This window comes from Heterodontus francisci, chromosome 13 (genome assembly GCF_036365525.1).
Source record: "Heterodontus francisci isolate sHetFra1 chromosome 13, sHetFra1.hap1, whole genome shotgun sequence".
Taxonomy (NCBI): Eukaryota; Metazoa; Chordata; class Chondrichthyes; order Heterodontiformes; family Heterodontidae; genus Heterodontus; species Heterodontus francisci.
This window is the reverse complement of record NC_090383.1, coordinates 1,399,042-1,424,446: the sequence shown is the minus strand read 5'-3', so window position 1 is coordinate 1,424,446 and position 25,405 is coordinate 1,399,042. Positions and strand designations below refer to the sequence as shown.

At 43.6% G+C, this 25,405-nt stretch overlaps 1 protein-coding gene across 1 annotated transcript in view; it reads right to left on the bottom strand.

Annotated features, from left to right (window-relative positions):
• Window positions 1–277: 277 nt before the first annotated feature.
• LOC137376672 (COMM domain-containing protein 1-like) overlaps window positions 278–25,405 on the bottom strand; it is a gene marked incomplete at its 5' end in the record, with an annotated part of 107,926 nt that continues 82,798 nt past the window's right edge. The window contains one exon of the mRNA XM_068045644.1: window positions 278–1,293. Within this exon, the coding sequence (XP_067901745.1) occupies window positions 1,186–1,293 (108 nt within the window). The remainder of the gene's footprint in view (window positions 1,294–25,405) is intronic.

The following is a 25,405-nucleotide window of genomic DNA, read 5'->3' as shown; positions in this document are numbered from 1 at the left end:
ATAAGCACTTTGAAAATATAACAAAATCAATTTGTTAATATCAAGGCAATAAACACTGGTGGACTATTTTCTGAAGGCTTTTGGCTTGGAACTGAATTCAAGAGAACTAATCATACAAGGTCAGGAGGAAAAGGAACTGTAAAATGTTATCAATTCTCTTTGATTCCATATTCAAGCTAGAATCTCCTGGTCCATATGACTAAATATTAAATGACAGTTTAATAAAGTTAAACACCATAAAATTGTAGATTAAATAATCATTTAATTAGATCAAGTTGATTAGTGATAAACAATGCAATTAAAAGATTACTGTATTTTCTTTGCATTTATTCAAATTATATACATGACAGAGTAATTGAAATAAACACAGGGTATTGTGCAGTTTTTCCAAAAAATGTTAAGAAAACCAGAAAAATTATATATTCTCACAGCAAAACAATTTTTCATTACTGTGCCTCTGTAATGAAGGATGACTTGTATTTTTGTACCAGTAATAATCAAAACTCCAAACTACAGCCTCATGTGGGTCATCAACCCACGATACTGCATTCGTGGGGAGTGGAGGCAAGGGAGAAAAGTGATTTTTGGATTTGACTGAACAAGTATCCTTGGGTAGGCTGCAGCTTGGGCCAGATACAGAGTTAAGCACAATTGACACTACCTCAACATTAATCCCAGCTCAGAGGACCACCCTCTTCCACACTAGTTTAATATTCCTCAAACCCTGTAGCCTAACGATTATATAATTAATGTTAATTTTGTCTACGAGGTTTCACAAGGAAATGGGCTGATGCTGCGCTAACTACTTTCACTTCAGGCCCTTTGCAACAGGCAAGGGAAAGAAAACTTAAATTTCCAATGAGTTGAATGTAAACTCAGGTTCCAAACAAGATCCCCTGCCTGTGATTTTTAAAGGGTGCAGGTGAAAAATATCAAATTCAAAGCTGCATCCTGAACACCCAGTTTAGTACAAAAACAATAACAGACAGCAAGGAAGGTATTAGTGAAGGATACACTGTTAGCCTTTTATCTACACACAGGCCTAAAGCTAAGTAAACTCAGAACTGCTTTGCACTTCCCACCATTCTGCAGTCAATGCAGATAATGCATAATTCACTGGGATATTTAGTGCTTGTGTTGGTTATTGGCAGCACCATCTGTTCAGTTTCATTATCTCCATCGACATCAGTTGGTGTAACTTAGTGCGCTGATGCTCTCTTCAATTTCTGTTAGCGTTTTCAGGAGTTGGTTCACTTTGGTCTCATCCAACTCCAAGCAGAGAAATTCCGATTCCTAAGACAGATAAAAAAAATTCTTCAAAGTCAAATAAAAAGTGTTTTTTTAAAAATGATTTTTGAAACAGAAGCGTTACTGGAGGTTTATTCCCTTTACTCCTTTCATCATTAAGGTGGCAATTTAAGTTTTGTCACACATGGCACTAGCATTCAGATACCTCAGGTCATTCTTATGAGCTGAGATGATGACAGACAAATCTAATTCTGCCCACACAAATGTTCTTCGGGATCATTGGATAGTGATACGGTGCACAAATTCTGGACACATTTTCTCTACTAAGCCTGGAAGCAACTTACTGCTTTTTCATACAAGCCCAACCAGTTTTTTTTAATCAAATTGTCATTCTGTTGAAGGCTACACTTTTTTTGTTAAATGTGACAACTATATTGCCAATTCAAGTCATCAGGCAAGTAAACACCAGGTGAACTAGTAGCAAGATGACAAGTCTACTGACACTAAGGTGTGGTGTACCATCCTCACCACCACATACTAGCAGAGACTGCAGAACCAGGACAAACTGCAAGCGCCTGGTTTGTATGATTTGATATTAAATTGCATTTACATAATGAGCACTCCATATCATCACTTAAAGAAAAACAAGGTGGAATCAGACAGAGCCTAAGGAAATATCAGGATGAAAGCTCAACATGAAACATTGGGGGGGAATATTAACCTAAAAAATTGGGGAAATTTGGGTTGAGTGGGAGATTAAAATGTTTAAAAACATGAACCCCAACCCACCCACATCTGGTTTTAACAGAGATGGGCAACATTGTTATTCCCCATTTTGAATTTAACTTTGGAGGGGTATCCAAATACTGGGTCAGAGAGGTGGGTTTTACAGAATGAGAGGGGAAAAGATTTAGGGATGGATTTTGGGGCTTTGACAGCTGAAGGCACACTCGCCAATAGTAGGGGCGGAGTGGGAAAGACCAAAAGGCAAGAGTCAGAGGAACAGGGAGTTCAGGGGCTGCAATAATCAGAACTATATTTCCCAACACAAGCCTGATGTAGCTATCGTGTAAAGTGCTTTCATGTATGCAATCAGGATTTATCATACAATGTATTTTTGGACAAAGTTTTTTTTTTGCAATAAATCAGCGTGATTTCTTAGTTTACAGAATGTGGCAGCTAGGACGCAAAGTTCAGCAGAGATTAAAAACAGATTTATACTTTTTAAAATTACCATTAGCTAAATGAGCCTAAAAAGATTTGAAAGACATGCTTCAACAACTTGCATGTATATAGCACCTTTAACATAGAAAAGTGTCCACAGGTGTTTGAAGGCATAATCAGTAAAAACCCAACACAACCAAAAAAGTGATGTTTGGAGGGATGATTAAAAGCTTGTTTAATGAGATAGGCTTAAGGGTCTGAAATGGGAAGATGGAGGGGTTTTGGGAGGGAACTCCATGGCATAGGGCTGATGTAGAAACAGAAAGACTTGCATTTTATATAGCACTTTTACCAACCACCGGGTGTCTCAAAGCGTTTTACAGCCAATGAAGTACTTTTGAAGTAGAATCAGCCACTGTTGCTGAAGCAATGGGGGTTGCACAAAGAGTTGGAGGAACAGAGAGTTTGGGATAGGGTTACATGAAGTCAGAGAGATAGGGTGTGCTAAAGGCATAAAAGGGGATTTAAAGAGGAGAATGAGCATTTTAAATTTGAGGCATTGGGGGAACTGGGAGGCAACATGAAGATGGGCTGATGGGTGAAGCCAATATGGCCAGTGAGGATATGAGAATAGGATTGATGGGTGAGCACAAAAATATGCGAGAGTACAAGCAGCAGAATTTCAAATGAGCTGAAGTTTCAATTGCAAAATGCTCCCAAACCCGTCAAACGTTTCTGTGCTCAAGATTCTAAAAAAACTATCAATATTTTTTTCCTGAAATTTCATACAACAGGGTATCCTTCTCCCTATGATCATTCACACATTTCACTCTATAGAATGGTTGGCTATTTAAGGACACAAGAATATTTTTAAGGTTCAAATCCAGTACCAACAACAATCAAGAATATGTAACACTGCTCATTTTGTTTGGGTATTCGTCCATTTCCAATAAAACTATTAGGAAAATTAGGAAGTTAAAAAGGAAATATGAACTGAAAAAAATCAGAATATAAAAAGAAATAGGCATATGACCAACAAAAGGAGTCAGACCAGCAGAGACCATTTGTGCCTGTGCAGAGTTTGCAAGTTCTCCGTGACCACGTGGGTTTCCGCCGGGTGCTCTGGTTTCCTCCCAAGGCCAAAGACTTGCAGGTTGATAGGTAATTTGGCCATTGTAAATTGCCCCAGTGTAGGTAGGTGGTAGGAGAATTGAGGGAAGGTGGGGATGTGGTAGGGAATATGGGATTAATGTAGGATTAGTATAAATGGGTGGTTGATGGTCGGCACAGACTTGGTGGGCCGAAGGGCCTGTTTCAGTGCTGTATCACTCTATATCAAAACATTAACATCTCACACTGAAGAGTGTCTGCAGAGACCCATCGACAGGACTGCGGCTGCCTGCAACGAATTTGGCCTAACCATCAGCCTCAAGAAAATGATCACGGGACAGGACATCAGAAATGCTCCATCCATCAATATTGGCGACCACACTCTGGAAGTGGTTCAAGAGTTCACCTACCTAGGCTCAACTATCACCAGTAACCTGTCTCTCGATGTAGAAATCAACAAGCGCATGGGAAAGGCTTCCACTGCTATGTCCAGACTGGCCAAGAGAGTGTGGGAAAATGGCGCACTGACACGGAACACAAAAGTCCGAGTGTATCAAGCCTGCGTCCTCAGTACCTTGCTCGACAGCAGCGAAGCCTGGACAACGTATGTCAGCCAAGAGCGACGTCTCAATTCATTCCATCTTCGCTGCCTCCGGAGAATCCTTGGCATCAGGTGGCAGGACCGTATCTCCAACACAGAAGTCCTCGAGGCGGCCAACATCCCCAGCATATACACCCTACTGAGCCAGCGGCACTTGAGATGGCTTGGCCATGTGAGCTGCATGGAAGATGGCAGGATCCCCAAGGATGCATTGTACAGCGAGCTCGTCACTGGTATCAGACCCACCAGCCAACCATGTCTCCGCTTTAAAGATGTCTGCAAACGCGACAAAGTCCTGTGACATTGATCACAAGTCGTGGGAGTCAGTTGCCAGTGATCGCCAGAGCTGGCGGACAGCCATAAAGGCGGGGCTAAAGTGTGGCGAGTCGAAGAGACTTAGCAGTTGGCAGGAAAAAAGACAGAAGTGCAAGGGGAGAGCCAACTGCGTAACAGCCCCGAAAACCAATTTTATCTGCAGCACCTGTGGAAGAGTCTGTCACTCTAGAATTGGCCTTTATAGCCACTCCAGGCACTGCTTCACAAACCACTGACCACCTCCAGGCGCTTACCCATTGTCTCTCGAGACAAGGAGGCCAAAGAAGAATATGGGAAACCTACCCATTTGCATCAAGCACTCAATGTATCATCTTTATCTTCCATAACACAAACTTTTCCAACAAAAAGCAGCCCTCAATAGATATTGATAGAAAGAAGGCAAACATGCTGGTGCCCATTAGAACTATCAGTGCAGTGGATAGGTTTACTGTCCTTTCAGCACTGGGATCAGGATTCCATTTCAGGTTGATGCAGTGAAAATTAGCAGACTATCAGGGTCCAGCTGAATTGAGGTTGGGCTCAATTCCAGCCCTACAGGAAGCATAAAACTGCCCACAATTCATCACCAATTAACACACTCTTTCACGGGGCCATATGGTCAGCTGATATAGGAAAATAGACAATTTCACACTGGTGCCCTTTGAGGCTGGTGTTAAGTGGCACGATGATCAAGAGACTGGAAGGAGCTTTACACTGCACACTACACAGGACCTGTAAGCAATGGCATTGTTCAGAATGCAAACATGGGTGGCCCACCTTATGGTGGCCAGGGAATGCTCTCACATGAACAAAGATTTAGCCAACACACATGAGCGCTTCAACTTAAAACTTTTCATTTTCATCTAAAAACCTCTAAAGTATAAGCTTCAACCTTCCAACAGGAGTTATTTTAATGTTATTAATTCATTTGACATTAAAGTAATGTTGGTTGGAAAATCTAGGCTCACGCCATCATCTAGGGACGATTATAACCTTACATGTGGGTGGACAGTTAAAATCACCCAGATCAGTTACAGGGAGCTGACAGGTTTGTAGTTTAACCTGTACCCAGTGGGGTCCTGGTGTGCAAAGGGTCAGTCCACACCAAAATGATGCCAGACACTAATCAGGATCAGACTGGAATTTTTATTTGGCAGTGTGACTGGGAAGTGGCAGAGATTTTCTCAGATTAACCCAGTCAGTAACCAAATAAAAGCAAAATACTGCAGATGCTGGAAATCTGAAATAAAAACAAGAAATGCTGGAACCACTCAGCAGGTCTGGCAGCATCTGTGGAAAGAGAAGCAGAGTTAACGTTTCATCGGAACTGTTTGGGCCTAGAAGAGACAAAAAGGGAATTTTTTTATTTTATAAACTTTCTTTGTGGGCAAGGAGGAAAAGGCAGACTTTTCCGGACCTCGTTTGCAAAGTTTCAACATAAGAAATAGGAGCAGGAATAGACCATACGACCTGTCGAGCCTGCTCCGCCATTCAATATGATCATGGCTGTTCTGCCTAAACTCCACTTTCCCACCCGCTCCCCATATCCCTAAATTCCCCGAGATCAAAAATCTATCTATCCCAGCCTGAAATACATTCAACAATGGAGCATCCACAACCCTCTGGTGTGGAGAATTCCAATGATTCACAGCCGAGTGCAGAAATTTCTCCTCAGTTCAGTCCGAAATGAACTATCCCTTAGTCTGAGACTGTGCCCGTGTTCTAGATTCCCCAGCCAGAGGAAACAACCTCTCAGTGTCTACCCTGTTAAGATCTTCAGAATCTTGTATGTTTCAATGAAATCACCTCTCATTCTTAACTCGAGAATATAGGCCCACTCTACTCAGCCTCTCATCTCAGGAACGAATCTAGTGAACTTTTGCCGTACCACCTACAAGGCAAGGTATAACCTTCCTTAAATATGGAGACCAAGACTGCACACAGTACTCCAGATGCGGTCTCACCAAATCCCTGTACAACTGTAGCAAGATTTCCATGTTTTTGTACTTCAATCCCCTTGCAATAAAGGCCAACATGCCATTTGCCTTCCTACTTGCTTGTTGTATCAGCATACTAACTTTATGTCCCTTCTATGTGTACACCTAAGTGTCTCTGAACATCAACATCTAAAGGTTTCACGCCTTTTAAAAGATATTCTGCTTTTCCACTCTTACTACCGAAGTGAATAACCTTATATTTCCCTACATTGTACTCCATCTGCCACCTTGTTGTCCACTCACTTAACCTGTCCACATCTCTCTGCAGCCTCTCCAGCTCCTCCCCACAGCTTACATTTCCAAATAGCTTTGCATCACCAGCAAACTTAGATATTACTCTGTCTCTTCATCTAAATCATGAAAATAGATTGTAAATAGCTGAGGCCCCAGCACTGATCCTTGCAGCTCTCCACTAGCTACAGCCTGCCACTTCAAAATGCTCCCATTTATCCCTTCGCTACTTCCTGTCCATTAACCAGTACACCATTCATGCTAATATATTATCCCCAACTCTATGAGCCCTTATCATGTGTATTAACCTCATGTGGAATATCAAATGCCTTTTGGAAATCCAAGTATACGACATCTACTGGCTCCTCTTTATCTCTCTCCCTCCTTTCTTGAATGGAGGTGTTACATTTGCCAACTTCCAATCTTTGGACTTGAGAATCGAGAGAATTTTGGAAAATCATAACCATTGCATCCATTATCTCTGCAGCTACCTCTTTTAGAACCCTAGGATGAAGGTCATTAGATCCTGGGGATCTATTGGCTTTGAGAACCTTAAGTTGCTCCAATACTTTTTCTCTGCTGACAATTAACTTTAAGTTCCTCACTCTTATTAGCCTCTTGGTTACCCTCTATTTCTGGCATGTAATTTGTGTCTTCTATTGTGAAGACCAACATGAAATATTTGTTCAATGTCTCTGACATTTCCTCACTCCCCATAATAATTTCTGCTGTCTCCACCTCTATTTGGACCAAAACATACTTTAGCTACTCTCCTTTTCATATATTTATAAAATCTCTTACAATCTGTTTTTATATTTCTAAATTTTTAATTTAATTTCACATTCAACTTTTTCCCTCATCAACTTTTTGATCATCCTCTGCCAGTTTCGAAAATTCTCCCACTCCTCAGGCTTACTACTATCCTTTGCAACATTTTAAGCGTCTTTTAATCTAATACTATCCTTAACTTCCTTTATAAGCTACGGATGGATCTTTCTCGATGAGTTTTTGTTTTTTAATGCAATGTACTTTCGTTGAATATTTTGAATCATTTCTTGAAAATGTTTCCCACTGTTTATTTACTGCCATACCTTCTAGTCTATTTACCCAATTAACTTTAGCCAGCTCTCCCTTCTTCTAGAATCACAGAACGGTTCCAGCACAGAATGAAGCCATTCAGCTGGTCATGTCTGCCCTGGCTCTCTGCAAGAGTAACTCACCAAGTCACACTCCCTTGCCTTTTCCCCATAGCCCTGCAAGTTTTTTCTCTTCAGATAATAATCCAGTTATCTTTTGAAGGCCTTGATTGAACTGGCCTCCACCACACTCTCGGGCAGTGCATTCCAGATCCTAGCCACTCGCTGCGTGAAGATGATTTTCCGGCCGTTGCCGTTGCTTCTCTTGCCAATCACCTAAAACTGGTGCCCTCTGGTTGCAGATCGTTCAGCCAATGGGAACAGTTTCCCCCTATCTACTCTGTCCAGATCCTTCATGATTTTGAACACCTCTACCAAATCTTCTCTTCTCCAAGGACAGCAGACTCAGCTTCTTCAACCGACCCATGTAACTGAAGTTCATCATCTCTGGAACCATTCCTTAATGCCTTAACATCCTTCAGAAAGTGTAGTGCCCAGAACTGAACACAATACTACATCTGAAGCTGAACTAGTGTTTGATACTGGTTTATCATAACTTCCTTGCTCTTGTACTCTATGCCCCTATTGATAAAGGCCAGGATCCCAAATGCTTTATTAACCGCTTTCTCAACCTGCCCTGCCACCTTCGATGATTTCCGCACATATACCCACAAGTCCCTCTGCTCCTGCACTCGCTTTAGAATTGTATCCTTTAATTCATATTGCCTCTCCTTGTTCTTCCTACCAAAATGAATCACTTCACACACTTCTGCATTAAATTTCATCTGCCTATTCCCACCTGCCTATGTCCTCTTGAAGTTTATCACTATTCTCCTCACAGTTCATAATACTTTTGCAAATTTTGAAATTGCGCCCTGTACACCTAAGTCCAGGTCATGAATATATATCAAGAAAAGCAGGGGTCCCAAAACCAACCCCTGGGGAACCTCACTGTATACCTTTGTCCAGTTCTTAAAACAACTGTTCACAATTACTCTGTTTCCTGTCACTCAGCCAATTTCGTATCCATGCCGTTACTGTCCCATTTATTCCATGGGCTCCACCTTGGCTGACAAGTCTGTTATGTGGCATGTGCCACTTTATCAAATGTCTTTTGGAAGTCCATGTGCACCACATCAACTGCACTACCTTCATCAACCCTCTGTTAACTCATCAAAAAACTCAAGCAAGTTAGTTAAATCCGATTTGCCCTTAATAAATCCAGACTGGTTTTTCTTAATTAATCCACATTTGTCTAAATGACTGTTAATTTTGTCCTGACTTATTGTTTCTAAAAGCTTTCCCACCAAAGAGGTTAAACTGGCTGGCCTGTAGTTGCTGGGCTTGTCCTTACACCTTTTGAACACCTTTTGAACAAGGGTGTAACATTTGCAATTCTCCAGCCCTCTGCACCACACTTGTATCTAAGGAAGATTGGAAGATTATGGCCAGTGCCTCCAAAATTTCCACCCTTACTTCCCTAAGTATCCTTGGATGCATCGCATCCAGTCCTGGTGACTCATCAACTCCAAGTACAGCCAGCTTATCCAATCCCTCCTCTTCAGCAATTTTTAGCCCATCCAGTGTCTCAACTACCTCCTCTTTCACAATGACTTGGGCAGCATCCATGGAATTGGTTCTGTTTAAGTTTTTCTAGGTTTGCTAGCGTCACTCGGGAGGGTTTAAACTAGTGTGGCAGGGGGGTGGGAACCAGAGCAGTAGGATAGCAAGTGAAATAAATGAGGGGGAACTAGTAAATAAGGCCAGTAAGACTAAGAGGAAGAGCAGGCAGGGAGATGTTACAGAGCACAGTGGGACTGGTGGTCTGAAGTGCATTTGTTTCAAGGCAGATGAACTTAGAGCTTGGATTAGTACTTGGAACTATGATGTTGCTATTAGAGACTTGGTTGAGGGAAGGACAGGATTGGCAGCTAAATGTTCCAGGATTTAGAAGCTTCAGGCGGGATAGAGGGGGATGTAAAAGGGGTGGGGGAGTTGCATTACTTGTTAAGGAGAATATCTCAGCTGTACTACGGGATGACACCTCGGAGGGGTTGTGCAGCGAGGCAATATGGGTGGAGCTCAGGAATAGGAAGGGTGCAGTCACGATGTTGGGGGTTTTCTACAGGCCTCCCAACAGCCAGCAGGAGGTAGAGGAGCAGATATGTAGACAGATTTTGGAAAGATGTCAAGGTAACAGGGTTGTAGTGGTGGGTGATTTTAACTTCCCCTATATTGACTGAGACTCACTTAGTGCTAGGGGCTTGGATGGGGCAGAATTTGTAAGGAGCATCCAGGAGGGCTTCTTGAAACAATATGTAGATAGTCCAACTAGGGATGGGGCCATTCTGGACCTGGTATTGGGGAATGAGCCCGGCCAAATGGTCGAAGTTTCAGTAGGGGCGCATTTCGGGAACAGTGACCATAATTCCATAAGTTTTAAGGTACTTGTGGCTAAGGATAAGAGTAGTCCTTGGGTGAAGGTGCTAAAATGGGGGAAGGCTAATTATAACAATATTAGGCAGGAACTGAAGAATTTAGATTGGGGCGGCTGTTTGAGGGTAAATCAACATCTGACATGTGGGAGTCTTTCAAACGTCAGTCAATTAGAATCCAGGACCAGCATGTTCCTGTGAGGAAGGAGGATAAGTTTGGCAAGTTTCGGGAACCTTGGATAATGCAGGATATTGTGAGCCTAGTCAAAAAGAAAAAGGAAGCATTCGTAAGGGCTGGAAGGCTAGGAACAGACGAATCCCTTGAGGAATATAAAGACAGTAGGAAGGAACTTAAGCAAGGAGTCAGGAGGGCTAAAAGGAGTCATGAAAAGTCATTGGCAAACAGGATTAAGGAAAATCCCAAGGCTTTTTATACGTATATAAAGAGCAAGAGGGTAACTAGGGAAAGAGTTGGCCCACTCAAGGACAGAGAAGGGAATCTATGTGTGGAGCCAGAGGAAATGGGCGAGGTACTAAATGAGTACTTTGCATCAGTATTCACCAAAGAGAAGGACTTGGTGGATGATGAGCCCAGGGAAGGGAGTGTAGATAGTCTCAGTCATCTCATTATCAAAAAGGAGGAAGTGTTGGGTGTCTTGCAAAGCATTAAAGTAGATAGGTCCCCAGGGCCTGATGGGATCTACCCCAGAATACTGAGGGAGGCAAGGGAAGAAATTGCTGGGGCCTTGACAGAAATCTTTGCATCCTCATTGGCTACAGGTGAGGTCCCAGAGGACTGGAGAATAGCCAATGTTGTTCCTTTGTTCAAGAAGGGTGGGAAGGATAATCCAGGAAATTATAGGCCGGTGAGCCTTACATCAGTGGTAGGGAAATTATTAGAGAGGATTCTTCGGGATGGGATTTACTCCCATTTGGAAACAAATGGACTTATTAGCAAGAGGCAGCAAGGTTTTGTGAAGGGGAGGTCGTGTCTCATTAACTTGATTGAGTTTTTTGAGGAAGTGACGAAGATGATTGATGAAGGAAGGGCAGTGGATGTTATCTATATGGACTTCAGTAAAGCCTTTGACAAGGTCCCTCATGGCAGACCGGTACAAAAGGTGAAGTCACATGGGATCAGAGGGGAGCTGGCAAGATGGATACAGAAATAAAAACAAGAAATGCTGGAATCACTCAGCAGGTCTGGCAGCATCTGTGGAAAGAGAAGCAGAGTTAACATTTCGGGTCAGTGACCCTTCTTTGGAACCAAAGAAGGGTCACTGACCCGAAACGTTAACTCTGCTTCTCTTTCCACAGATGCTGCCAGACCTGCTGAGTGATTCCAGCATTTCTTGTTTTTATTTCAGATTTCCAGCATCCGCAGTATTTTGCTTTTATTAAGATGGATACAGAACTGGCTTAGTCATAGAAGACAGAGGGTAGCAATGGAAGGGTGCTTTTCTGAATGGAGGGATGTGACTAGTGGTATTCCGCTGGGATCAGTGCTGGGACCTTTGCTCTTTGTAGTATATATATATATATATATATATATATATATAAATGATTTGGAGGAAAATGTAACTGGTCTGATTAGTAAGTTTGCGGACGACACAAAGGTTGGTGGAGTTGCGGATAGTGATGAGGATTGTCAGAGGATACAGCAGGATATAGATCGGTTGGAGACTTGGGTGGAGAAATGGCAGATGGAGTTTAATCCGGACAAATGTGAGGTAATGCATTTTGGAACGTCTAATGCAGATGGGAAGTATACAGTAAATGGCAGAACCCTTCGGAGTATTGACAGGTCCACAGGTCACTGAAAGTGGCAACGCAGGTGGATAAGGTAGTCAAGAAGGAACACGGCATGCTTGCCTTCATCGGCCGGGACGTAGAGTATAAAAATTGGCAAGTGATGCTGCAGCTGTACAGAACTTTAGTTAGGCCACACTTAGAATATTGCGTGCAATTCTGGTCGCCACACGACCAGAAGGACGTGGAGGCTTTGGAGAGGGTCCAGAAGAGGTTTACCAGGATGTTGCCTGGTCTGGAGGGCATTAGCTATGAGGAGAGGTTGGATAAACTCGGATTGTTTTCACTGGAACAACGGAGGTGGAGGGGCGACATGATAGAGGTTTACAAAGTTATGAGCGGCATGGACAGAGTGGATAGTCAGAAGCTTTTTCCCAGGGTGGAAGAGTCAGTTACGAGGGGACATAGGTTTAAGGTGCGAGGGGCAAAGTTTAGAGGGGATGTGCGAGGCAAGTTCTTTACACAGAGGGTGGTGAGTGCCTGGAACATGCTGATAGGGGAGGTGGTGGAAGCAGGTACGATAGCGACGTTTAAGATGCATCTTGACAAATACATGAATAGGATGGGAAATAGAGGGACACGGTCCCCGGAAGTGCAGAAGGTTTTAGTTTAGGCAGGCATCAAGATCGGCGCAGGCTTGGAGGGCCGAATGGCCTGTTCCTGTGCTGTACTGTTCTTTGTTCTTTTCAACCTCTCCTGCCACTATCTCACCAGCCCGATGAGAACTCCTTCACTCCCTCCAGGGGTCCTGGCCCCTGATGGTGCAGACACCCTGGTCCGATGGTGTGCAACCTCTGGAGTCTCCGCCAGTTGACCTTCCGCCCTCCCCCCCCCACCCCTCCCCTGGTTACCTGGGCTTGGTGGCAGTCTCTGGAATATACCAATTCCCATCGCTTGCCTTGTTAAAGCAGTGTGAAGTTGGCTGGTGGGATTGAGATGGGGCGGCTGTTAAAATCCCGCCGGCCTCTGTCTTGTTACAGCGGGTGCACTTCAACGGATTCCAATACTTAATTAATAAAAACTGGTACATGGTTAAAATCAGGCCTCAGTGCTGGCTGCTTTCGTTTTAATTTGTGAATATTCAGCTTAGTTTCCTATTCCAGATATCCTGACCTCATTTACAGTCTTCAAAATAATTGGCTAAATTGTCAGCAGTGCAGGGTCTACAAAAGCAGGTAGTGCTGAAACAGCAATTGTTTTACACCAGTTTAATTTTAGAATTGTGACCGACAAGTTAGAGGATATCTAGATAGAAGCTAATCACTTTGCAGATAGTTGACTAACTGGGACTTCTTGGTCTGCATTATTGGAAAGGAATCCAACGCAAGTTAGTACAGCAGCCAACATCTTGTAGCTCAATCGCAGTTTCATAATAAGAATAAAAGCAGATACAATGAGAATGCCAAACTTGTAAAGAAACACCCAGAGTCTTTCTGATGAAGGGTCATTGACCTGAAACGTCAACTCTGCTTTTCTCTCCACAGATGCTGCCAGACCTGCTGAGTATTTCCAGCACTTTGTTTTTATTCCAGAAACTTTACTTATTACTTTAAACGGTGAGCAGTGAGTTTGCAAGCAGGACAAAGAATGCTGCATAAAAATCACTATTTGCAGTTTTACCTCAAGGTGCGCATTCCCAATACAAAACCACATTAAACAGCAATCTTGACACATGAAAGTAAAATGATGTTATTCTACACTCTAGAAAAACATTTTTGTATGAATTGATTGCAATAACGTTTGCTCCCATGCTGTGTACTCTGTATTTACAATGTAGGATGGACTTTACAGCACAGGTAGCAACAACTACTGCAAGCAGAACTGGTCACAAATATGACTTTGATTTCTGTCCATGGGACTTTAGGTAATGTCTCAGAAAGATTGATATTTGCCAGAAAGCAAAACAAAACACATTGCTGCTCAGTAGAGGCCAACTAAGGGCAGAATAAACAGCAGCTAATGATAGCAGAATCAGCCCTTTATATTGCTGCTTTAGACAGCAGTGCTGCTGCATTTCAAATAGGTTTCCATCCACAAGGCAGTCAGACTAAATACGTTCCATCACTGAAGCAAAGGCACTTGAATAATAATTGCAATAGGAGGTTAGCAAAGAAACTTAGCAAGCAGTCTACATAGCAAAGATGATGTTACATTTCACAGGTAAATAGAAGTCAGGATTTGTCCTAAAGTCAGGGTATCCAATGCAAATGAGATATTTGCCAGCTATATGGGGCACATATTAATCAGGGAAAAGACATCTGGATCTACTCTAATACATTGCACTGTTAGCTACTTTAGTGTTCAGTAGTTAACATTGAGACCTGCATGAACAATACATGACCAACAGTGACCTTTTACCTCGTATACAATTCGTCTTCATTAATCCAGCGGTGAGGGAAAGGAAGCTTTGCCTATACTTTTGAGGTGAAATATTGAATTTTTGGCAGGACACCCGTTCAGCAGCTTTGTCAAGAACTGAGAAAGCATTCTCATCAGGTGCAGGATGGCTGGAGTTACAGACCGGCTTGGGATTTCAGTACATGGTTACATGAATAAGTAGTGAATGATTTATTATCCATGCTATCAGGTTGCCTCAGTGAATGAAGCATTTTAAACTACTGTGGCACTGTGACAAGTTAGCCTGTGTATCATTTGTCCCTTCCTGACTCAGGCAGCAAAATGATGTGTCAGTTATGACCATTTGTCAGACAGTAACCATGCAGTGAGGTCATTAAGTATGTATTTCAAAAAACTTCAAAAATAACAAATTTTCCAGCCTCACTCAATCTGTTCAGTCCCCAACCAAGCTGCATAGTAGCATGCTCTTTTGAATCATAGAATGATACAGCACAGATAAAGGCCATTCGGCCCATCATGTCTGTGCCAGCTCTTTGAAAGAGCTATCTAATTAGTCCAACTGCCCTCTTTCCCTACAGCACTGTAAATTTTCCCTCTTCAGGTATTTATCCGACTCCCTTTTAAAGTTATGGCTAAATCTGCTTCCACTGCCCTTCCAAATCCCAGCAGCTCGCTTACCCCCCCTGCCCCCGCCCTCATCTCATCTCTGGTTCTTTTACCAATCACCTTAAATCTGTGTCCTCTGGTTATTGACCCTTCCGCCACTGTAAACAGTTACTCATTATTCACTCTATCAAGACCCTTCATGGTTTTGAACACCTGTATCAAATTTGAAGAAAAATATGCTTTGATGATTAAAGAACTAAGTGGATTCATAATGAAAACAACTTGGTGCTAACAATGGGTCACACATCACTGTACTTATAGCACAATTTTCTCTCCATATTATTGAATGAAGTATCTTGTATTTAGAGGTAGGTCACTTCACTAGACTGATATCCCTATGGAGATGTACAATGCCTTTTCTTGTTTGGATAATATTGCTTTCAAGACCGACCACAAATCCCAGAATGGCTTTATTCATTAATAAGGAAGTCGACACTTTGGTTTGCCATCCATATAGGTCCTGAGCCAACAAATGTTAATACTGGCTGTGTACTGCTGTACTCACCTGATATCAACATTTCCTGGCTTGGAATGCTTCCCCATGAAGATGCTGTTGTGTATCCAGAAATTGTGAACGTTTCCGGCTTTTCTACAAGTTTTTAAGTCTATGTTAGATCAGCAGTCATTCTTCAATTCAATCCAAATATTGATCAGCATGAGTCAGTCTTCAGTTCACACCTGCATTTCAGAATTGGGACTGGAAGGTGAATAATACCTAAGATTGAACATTATGTTTCAGCTCCGGGACATGACTCAGAACTGCAAAGGACACCAAATTTCAGAAGTACTTCATTGATTGTCAAGTGCTTTGGGACATCTTGAGGTTGCGAAAGGCGCTATACAAATGCAAGTCTTTTTCTGTTTTGAGATTGAATGTTGGTATTGGATATTGTGGACATTCATTTCAGAAATGAGGTGCACTGAAATTAACTAAAATGCTTTCCAATTTCATATGACCCCTAACTGTTGGGAAGGTGGCTAATTTTCCAGGAGGATAATCACCTGAAACTTATTTACTCATTTCTGAAAGACTACAGCACTACAGTAGTGTACAGAATAGCCACGTCTCCTGACTTCAACCAGATAAAAGTGGCTACACCTATACCCGACTGACCTGAATACCCAAAAGGTAATTCCCTCCTGCCACTAGCTACAGCAATAAATGATAGTAACCATGGAGCATGGACACTGAGTTAAACAGAGTGGGAATCAGGTCAAAGCTGATCTCCTGAAATTACAGCAGCAATGTAAAAACCACCTTAGAAATAAAACTTACAGAATTACATAATGCAGTGAGGACCTGAAATTATTCATCAAAAACTAAAGCAATGAAGTGTCATTTCAGGAAGGAAATGGAAAGCTTGTGATGTAACCATTTGAAACCAAACATTCCTTGGAAATAAAGCAAATGTATAGTAAGCAATGGTTACTGGAATAAAAATTATATACACACATAGGGAAAGCAGCTATCGCTTTTGGCCAACTCACGAAACACACATGAGATAGCACCAAGCTGACCCTTAAGACCAAGCTGATGGTTTATAAGGCCTGTGTTCTCAGCACCTTGCTGTGGCTGTGAAACATTGGTGACTTACAGCTACCAGGAAAAGAAGCTCAATGATTTCCATCCTCGCTGTCTGTGGTGCAGTATGCCGATATCCTGGCAGGAAAAAATCACAAATGTGGCAGTCCTCTCAAAGGCAGAGCTCCCAAGTGTGTTAGCACTACTCAGAGGTGAGGTCGGCGGATCGGACACATCCACAGAATGGAAGACAGTTACATACCCAAGGATCTTCCGTATAGTGTGATTTTCTAAGATTTCTATAGCCAGAGCCAGATGACCAGTGGTGTGCGCAAAGCTCCGCTTCGAAGATGCTTGCAAGCCTGATCTGAAGGCCCCAAATGTCGACTATCGCACCTAGGAGTCACTAGCTGGTGAAAGAGGGAAATGGCGACATATCCTGTGGAGTGGTGTGCACTACCACAGCAACCAGTGGCGACAGCAGCTCAACAGGCGGCAACGTCAAAAACAACTTACAGCATAACTTGGCAACTTCACATGCGGCACTTGTGGCAGAACCTGCCTCTCAAGGATTGGCCCCCACAGCCATCAGCAAAAGTGCAAGAGACTGTATCTGTAGACTCCAGAATGATATCAATGGTTTGGTTGAGTGGGCAGAAAAGCAGCAAATGGAATTCAATCCGGAGAAGTGTCAGGTAATGCATTTGGGGAGGGAAAACAAAGCGAGGGAATACACAATAAATGAACAAAGAAAAAAGAACAGTACAGCACAGGAACAGGCCATTCGGCCATCCAAGCCTGTGCCGATCTTGATGCCTGCCGAAACTAACACCTTCTGCACTTCTGGGGCCCATATCCCTCTATTCCCTTCCTATTCATATATTTGTCAAGATGTCTCTTAAACGTCGCTATCGTATCTGCTTCCACCACCTCCCCTGGCAGCAAGTTCCAGGCACTCACCACCCTCTGTGTAAAAAACTTGCCTCGCACATCCCCTCTAAACTTTGCCCCTCTCACCTTAAACCTATGTCCTCTAGTAACTGACTCTTCCACCCTGGGAAAAAGCTTCTGACTATCCACTCTGTCCATGCCGCTCATAACTTTGTAAACCTGTATCATGTCGCCCCTCTACCTCCGTCGTTCCAGTGAAAACAATCCGAGTTTTTCCAACCTCTCCTCATAGCTAATGCCCTCCAGACCAGGCAGCATCCTGGTAAACCTCTTCTGTACCCTCCAAAGCCTCCACGTCCTTCTGGTAGTGTGGCGACCAGAATTGCACGCAATATTCTAAGTGTGGCCTAACTAAGGTTCTGTACAGCGACAACATGACTTGCCAATTTTTATACTCTATGCCCCGACCACTGAAGGCAAGCATGCCGTATGCCTTCTTGACTACCTTATCCACCTGCGTTGCCACTTTCAGTGACCTGTGGACCTGTACGCCCAGATCTCTCTGCCTGTCAATACTCCTAAGGGTTCTGCCATTTACTGTATACTTCCCACCTGCATTAGACCTTCCAAAATGCATTAGCTCACATTTGTCCGGATTAAACTTCATCTGCCATTTCTCCGCCCAAGTCTCCAACCGATCTATATCCTGACAATCCTCATCATTATCCGCAACTCCACCAACCTTTGTGTCGTCCGCAAACTTACTAATCAGACCAGAAATGGTAGGATATTGAGAAGGTAGAGGAAGTGAGGGACCTTGAAGTGCATGTCCACAGGTCTCTGAAGGTGGCGGGACCGGTGGAGAGTGGTGAAGAAGGCATATGGAATGCTTTTCTTTATTGGCCAAGGTATAGAATACAAAAGCAAGGCTGTAATGCTGGAACTGTATAAAACGTTGGTTAGACCACAGCTGGAGTATTGCGTACAGTTCTGGTCACCACACAAGAAGGACATAATTACTCTGGAAAGAGTACAGAGAGTTACAAGACTATTTCCAGGGTTGGAAAATTGCAGCTTTGAGGAAAGATTGGATAGGAGTTCCTTAGAACAGAGGCAGCTGCGGGGTGACTTAATTGAGGTATACAAAATTATGACAGGCCTAGATAGAGTAGACAGGAACGAGAATTACCAGGGGGCACAGATTTAAGGTGATTGGTCGGAGAATTAGAGAGGCCATGAGGAAAAGCTTTTTCACCCAGAGGGTGGTGGGTGTCTGGAATTCACTGCCAGGAACAGTGGTGGAGGCAGAAACCCTCAACTCATTTAAAAGATACCTGGACCTGCACCTGAATTGCTGTCACCTGCAAGGCTACGGACCAAATGCTGGAAGGTGGGATTAGAATAGGCGGCTAGTTTTTTCAGACGGCGCAGACACAATGGGCTGAATGGCCTCTTTCTGTGCCATCACCTTTCTATGGTTCTAAGACACCCCTACTAAATGGATTGCTTGCTGCGTGTCCATCATCGTTCGTAGATGGAAGGATGTCAACCAAACCTCACCCTAGTCAATGACTCTCACACCAAGAATGTCATCTGTGGAATGATCTCTCAGCATTCATCAGCATCACTGGGACAAGAGGAAAGAAATTTGAGAAAGCAAACAAGATTAGCTGCATTCTGCATCAAGGTTTACCTCTGTGGGTTCCATCTGCTCTATTCTCTCCTTGTGTTGAAATACACTTGAATCATTTTTCTTTTCCTCCCTATCCAAGTTGCTATCTTCTTCACTTTCTCGTATTATTTTGTTTTTGTCCATTCTATTTATCCATTATTTTCTCTCTCTTTTGTTTACTTACCCATTGGTTAAATCAATTAGTATATTGTGCCCAGTTTAGGGCACCTTACTTGAGAAAGGAGATCAAGACCATGGAAAGGGCGCAGGAGAGATACACCAAGTTGATGCCAGTGATGCAAGTCTTTTGTTACATAGATTTATAATGAAATTATAATACATAAATAGGGCACTCGGCCCAACTGTTGGTGATAACCCTCCACATAAGCAGTGATCCTGGGGCCACCCTGTTCCCATATCTCTTCATTCACTTTTCTTCAAACACATAGCTAATTTATTCTTAACTGTGGACGTGGTCACTGCGTCAATCCCCAACTCCAATACTGCATTTCTCTTACGTTTCTTACATCAAAGTCCCCTTCTTCTAGATCCCTCAATTACTGGGAAAATTGTTTTGATTTGCTCTGTCTCATCCAGCCATCATTTTCAACACCTCTATCAAATCACTCCTTCCGAAAGAAATCACCCCCTTAATTTTTCCAAGTCTTTCTTTGTATTTTTATTTCCTCATACCAGTGTATCTGCATTGTACACTCTCTAGTCTCAACGTCCTTCATATCGTCTGGAGTCCAAAACTGTACATAGCCCTCCAACTGTGGGCTTAATAAGGTTTTACATTAGGGTTGTCCAACCATTTCGTTGCGGGGGCCACATAACAATTTTTATCTTACATGGAGGACCATGAGACAATTTTTGAAAAATAAACGCATTAGACCTCGTTACAACTTTGGTTCAAGCATGGACAAAACAGCTGAACTCAATAGGTGAGGTGAAAGTGACTGCCCTTGACATCAAGGCAACATTTGACCGAGTATGGCATCAAGGAGCCCTAGCAAAACTGGGGTCAATGGGAATCAGGGGGAAAACTCCCTGCTGGTTGGAGTCATACTTACCTCAAAGGAAGATGGTTGTGGTTGTTGGAGGTCAATCATCTCAGCTCCAGGACACCACTGCAGGAGCTCCTCAGGGTAGTGTCTTAGGCCCAACCTTCTTCAGCTGCTTCACCAATGACCTTCCTTCCTTCATAAGGTCAGAAGTGGGGATGGTTGCTGACGATTGCACAATGTTCAGCGCCAATCGTGACTCCTCAGATACTGACGCAGTCCGTGGAGAAATGTAGCAAGACCTGGAAAATATCCAGCCTTGGGCTGATAAGTGGCAAGTAACATTCATGCCATACAAGTGCCAGGCAATGACCATCTCCAACGAGAAAATCTAACCATCTTCCCTTGACATTCAATAGCATTAAAATCGCTGAATCCTCCACTATCAACCTCCTGGGGGTTACCATTGACTAGAAACTGAACTGGAGTAGCCATATCAATACCGTGGCTACAAGAGCAGGTCTGAGGCTTGGAATTCTGCAGCAAGTAACTCCCCTCCTGACTTCCCAAAGCCTGTCCACCATCTGCAAGGCACAAATCAGGAGTGTGATGAAATACTCTCCACTTGCCTGGATGGGTGCAGCTCCAACAACACTCAAGAAGCTCAACACCATCCAGGACAAAGCAGCCCACTTGATTGGCACCCCATCCACAACCATGCACTTCCTCTACCACCAGCGCACAGTGGCAGCATATGTACCATCTAAAAGATGCACTGCAGCAATACACCAAGGCTCCTAATACAGCACCTTCCAAACCCATGACCTCTACCACCTAGAAGGATAAGGGCAGCAGATGCATGGGAATACCACCACCTGCAAGTTCCCCTCCAAGCCACACACCATCCTGACTTAGAAACATAGAAATACAGGAGGAGTAGGCCATTCGGCCCTTCGAGCCTGCACCACCATTCAATATGATCATGGCTGGTCATCCAAACTCAGTACCCTGTTCCTGCTTTCTCCCCGTATCCCTTTAGCCCCAAGAACTATATCTAACTCTTTCTTGAATATATTTAATGATTTGGCCTCAACTGCTTTCCATGGTAGAGAATTCCACAGGTTTACCACTCTTTGGGTGAAGAAATCTCTCCTCATCTCAGTCCCAAATGGCTTAACCCTTATCCTTAGACTGTGACCCCAGGTCCTGGACTCCCCCACCATCGGGAACAGCCTTCTTGCATCTAGTCTGTCCAGTCCTGTTGGAATTTTGTAGGTTTCTATGAGATCCCCTCTCATTCTTCTAAACTCTAGCGAATACAAGCCTAATTGACTCAATCTCTCTTCATACATCAGTCCCGCCATCCCAGGAATCAGTCTGGTGAACCTTCGCTGCACTCCCTTCCACAGCAAGAATATCCTTGCTCAAATAAGGAGACCAAAACTGCACACTCTAGATGTGGCCTCACCAAGGCCTTGTATAATTACAGCAAGACATCCTTGCTTCTGTACTCGAATCCTCTCGCTATGAAGGCCAACATACCATTTGCCTTCTTAACTGCCTGCTGCACCTGCATGCTTACTTTCAGCAACTGGTGCACAAGGATACCCAGGTCTCGCTGCACCTCCCCCTTTCCCAATCTATCGCCGTTCAGATAATAATCTGCCTTTCTGTTTTTGCCACCAAAGTGGATAACCTCACATTTATCCACATTATACTGCATCTGCCATGTATTTGCCCACTCACACAACCTGTCCAAATCACACTGGAGCTTCTCTGCATCCTCCTCACAGCTCACACTCCCACCCAGCTTTGTGTCATCTGCAAACTTGGATATATTACTTTTAATTCCCTAATCTGTATCATTAATATATGTTGTGAAAAGCTGGGGTCCTAGCACTGATCCCTGCGGTACCCCACTAGTCACTGCCTGCCACTTGGAAAAAGACCCGTTTATTCCTACTGTTTCCTGTCTGCCAACCAGCTCTCTATCCATGTCAGTACCTTACTCCCAATCCCATGTGCTTTAATTTTGCACACTAATCTCTTATGTGGGAACTTGTCAAAAGCCTTCTGAAAGTCCAAATACACCAGATCCACTGCTTCTCCCTTATCTATTCATCATCAAAAAATTCCAGTAGATTTGTCAAGCATGATTTCCCTTTCGTAAATCCATGTTGACTTTGTCCGATCCTATCATTGTTTTCCAAGTGCTCTGCTATTACATCTTTTATAATGGACTCTAGCATTTTCCCCACTGCTGATGTCAGGCTAACCAGTCTATAATTCCCTGTTTTCTCTCTACCTCCTTTTTTAAATAGTGGGGTTACATTAGCTACCCACCAATCCGTTGGAATTGTCCCAGAGTCAATAGAATTTTGAAAAATGACCAGCAATGCATTTACTATTTCTAGGGCCACTTACTTAAGTACTCTGGGATGTAGATTATCAGGCCCTGGGGATTTATCGGCCTTCAATCCCATCAATTTCCCCAACACCATTTCCTTACTAATACTGATATCATTCAGTTCCTCCTTCTCATTAGACCCTATGTTCCCCAACATTTCAAGGAGGTAATTTGTGTCCTCCTTTGTGAAGACAAAACCAAAGTACGTATTTAATTGGTCTGCCATTTCTTTGTTCCCCATTATAAACTCCCCTGTTTCTGACTGTAAGGGACCCACATTTGTCTTCACTAATCTTTTTCTCTTCACATATCTATAGAAGCTTTTACAGTCAGTTTTTATGTTCTCTGCAAGCTTACTCTCATACTCTAGTTTCCTCTTCTTAATCAATCCCTTTGTCCTCCTTTGCTGAATTCTAAACTGCTCCCAATCCTCAGGTTTGCTGCTTGTTCTGGCCATTTTATATTCCTCCTCCTTGGATCTAATACTATCCCTAATTTCTTTTGTAAGCCATGGTTGAGCCACCCTTCCTGTTTTATTTTTGCGCCAGACAGGGATGAACAATTGTTGTAATTCATCCATGCTCTCTTTAAATGCGAGCCATTGCCTATCCACTGTCAACCCTTTAAGTAATGTTCCCCAATCTATCATAGCCAACTCACGCCTCATACCTTCATAGTTTCCTTTATTTAGATTCAGGACCCTAGTCTTGGAATCAACTCTCTCACTCTCCGTCTTGATGAAGAATTCTATCATGTTTTGGTCACATTTCCCCAAGGGACCCCGCACAACAATCTTGTTAACTAACCCTTTTTCATTACACAATACCCAGTCTAGGATGGCCTATTGTCTAGTTGATTCCTCAACATATTGGTCCAAAAAACCATCACGTACACACTCCAGGAATTCCCCCTCTACAGTATTATTGCTAATTTGGCTTGCCCAATCTATATGTAGATTAATGTCACCCATGATTACAGTTGCACCCTTATTGCATGTGTCTCTAATTTCCTGTTTAATGCCATCCTCTACATCACCACTGCTGTTGGGGGTCTATATACAACCCCCACCAACGTTTTTGGCCCCTTGGTGTTTCTTAGCTCCACCCATACAGATTCCACATCAGGATTCTCTGAGCTAATATCCTTCCTCATTACTGTATTGATTTCCTCTTTCACTAACAACGCTACTCCACCTCCTTTCCCTTTTTGCCTGTCCTTCCTAAATATTGAATACCTTTGGATGTTCAGTTCCCATCCTTGGTCACCCTGCAGCCATGTCTCCGTAATCACAACTATATCGTATCCATTTACACCTATTTGCGCTGTTAATTCGCCTACCTTATTGCGAATACTCCATGCATTGAGACACAATGCCTTTAGGCTTGTCTTTTTCACATTCTTAGTCATCTTAGCATTATTTCGCACTATGGCCCTATTTGTCTCTTGTCCTTGATTTCTATGCCTTCTACTTTTGTGTTTTCTTTCTATCCTTGTTTCCTCCTCACTCTCCCTGCTCAGGTTCCCATCCCCCTGCCATTCTAGTTTAAATCCTCCCCAACAGCACGAGCTAATGCCCCTGCAAGGATATTGGTTCCGGTCCTGCCTGGGTGTAACCCGTCCTGCTTGTACAGGTCCCACCTTCCCCAGAACCAGTCCCGATGTCCCGGGAATTTAAATCCCTCCCTCCGGCACCAGTTCTCCAGCCACGCATTCATCTGGTCTATTCTCCTGTTCCTATGCTCACTAACACGTGGCACAGGAAGTAATCCTGAGATTTCTAACGTTAAGGTCCTGCTTTTTAATTTAGCTCCTAACTCCTTAAATTCATCTTGCAGGACCTCATCCCTTTTTCTACCTATGTCGTTGGCCCCAACATGTACCATGACCACTGGCTGGTCACCCATTCCCTTCAGAATGTCTTGCAGCTGCTCCAAGACATCCTTGACCCTAGCACCAGGGAGGCAACATAGCATGCTGGAGTCTCGTTTGCAGCCACAGAAACACCTGTCTGTTCCCCTTACAATTGAATCTTGGAACTATATCATCACCATTCCTTCACTGTGGCTGGGTCAAAATCCTGGAACTGCCTTCCGAACAGCACTGTGGGTATACATATCCCGCATGGACGGCAGCGGTTCAAGAAGGCAGCTCACCACCACCTTCTCAAAGCCAATGAGCGATGGGCAATAAATGCTGGCCTAGCCAGCGACACCCACATCCCAGAAACAAAAAAAAATTTTACTATCAAAACAATTAAAGCATCTTCACAAAAATGCATAATGAGACTAACTTATTGACTTACGTACTGGTCACTATATTGGACACTGATTTACTAAGCTACCTAGCATTTTTCTGCTTCAACAAGTAGTCAATGCTTTCCTGCACATTTCTAGTAGCAATGCAGAGTATTCTGGATAGATGTCATTCTACCAGGACTGATTTTGATCACACTCGCTCCTTAGTTCTCAGCCTCCCCACTCTGCCCTCTCTAGCCTCCCCCCTTTCCCTCCCCCCTCTCTGCCCTCCCTTCCCCCTCCCTCTCTCTAGCTGCCCTCCCTTCCCCCCTCCCTCTCTCTAGCTGCCCTCCCTTTCCCCCTCCCTCTCTCTCTGCCCTCCCTTCCCCCCTCCCTCTCTCTCTGCCCTCCCTCTCTCTCTCTGCCCTCCCTTGCCCCCTCCCTTATCCCCTCCCTCTCTCTCTCTGCCCTCCCTTCCCCCCTCCCCCTCTCTCTGCCCTCCCTTCCCCCCTCCCCCTCTCTCTCTCTCTGCCCTCCCTTCCCCCTCCCCCCCCTCTCTCTCTGCCCTCCCTTCCCCCCTCCCCCCCTCTCTCTCTCTGCCCTCA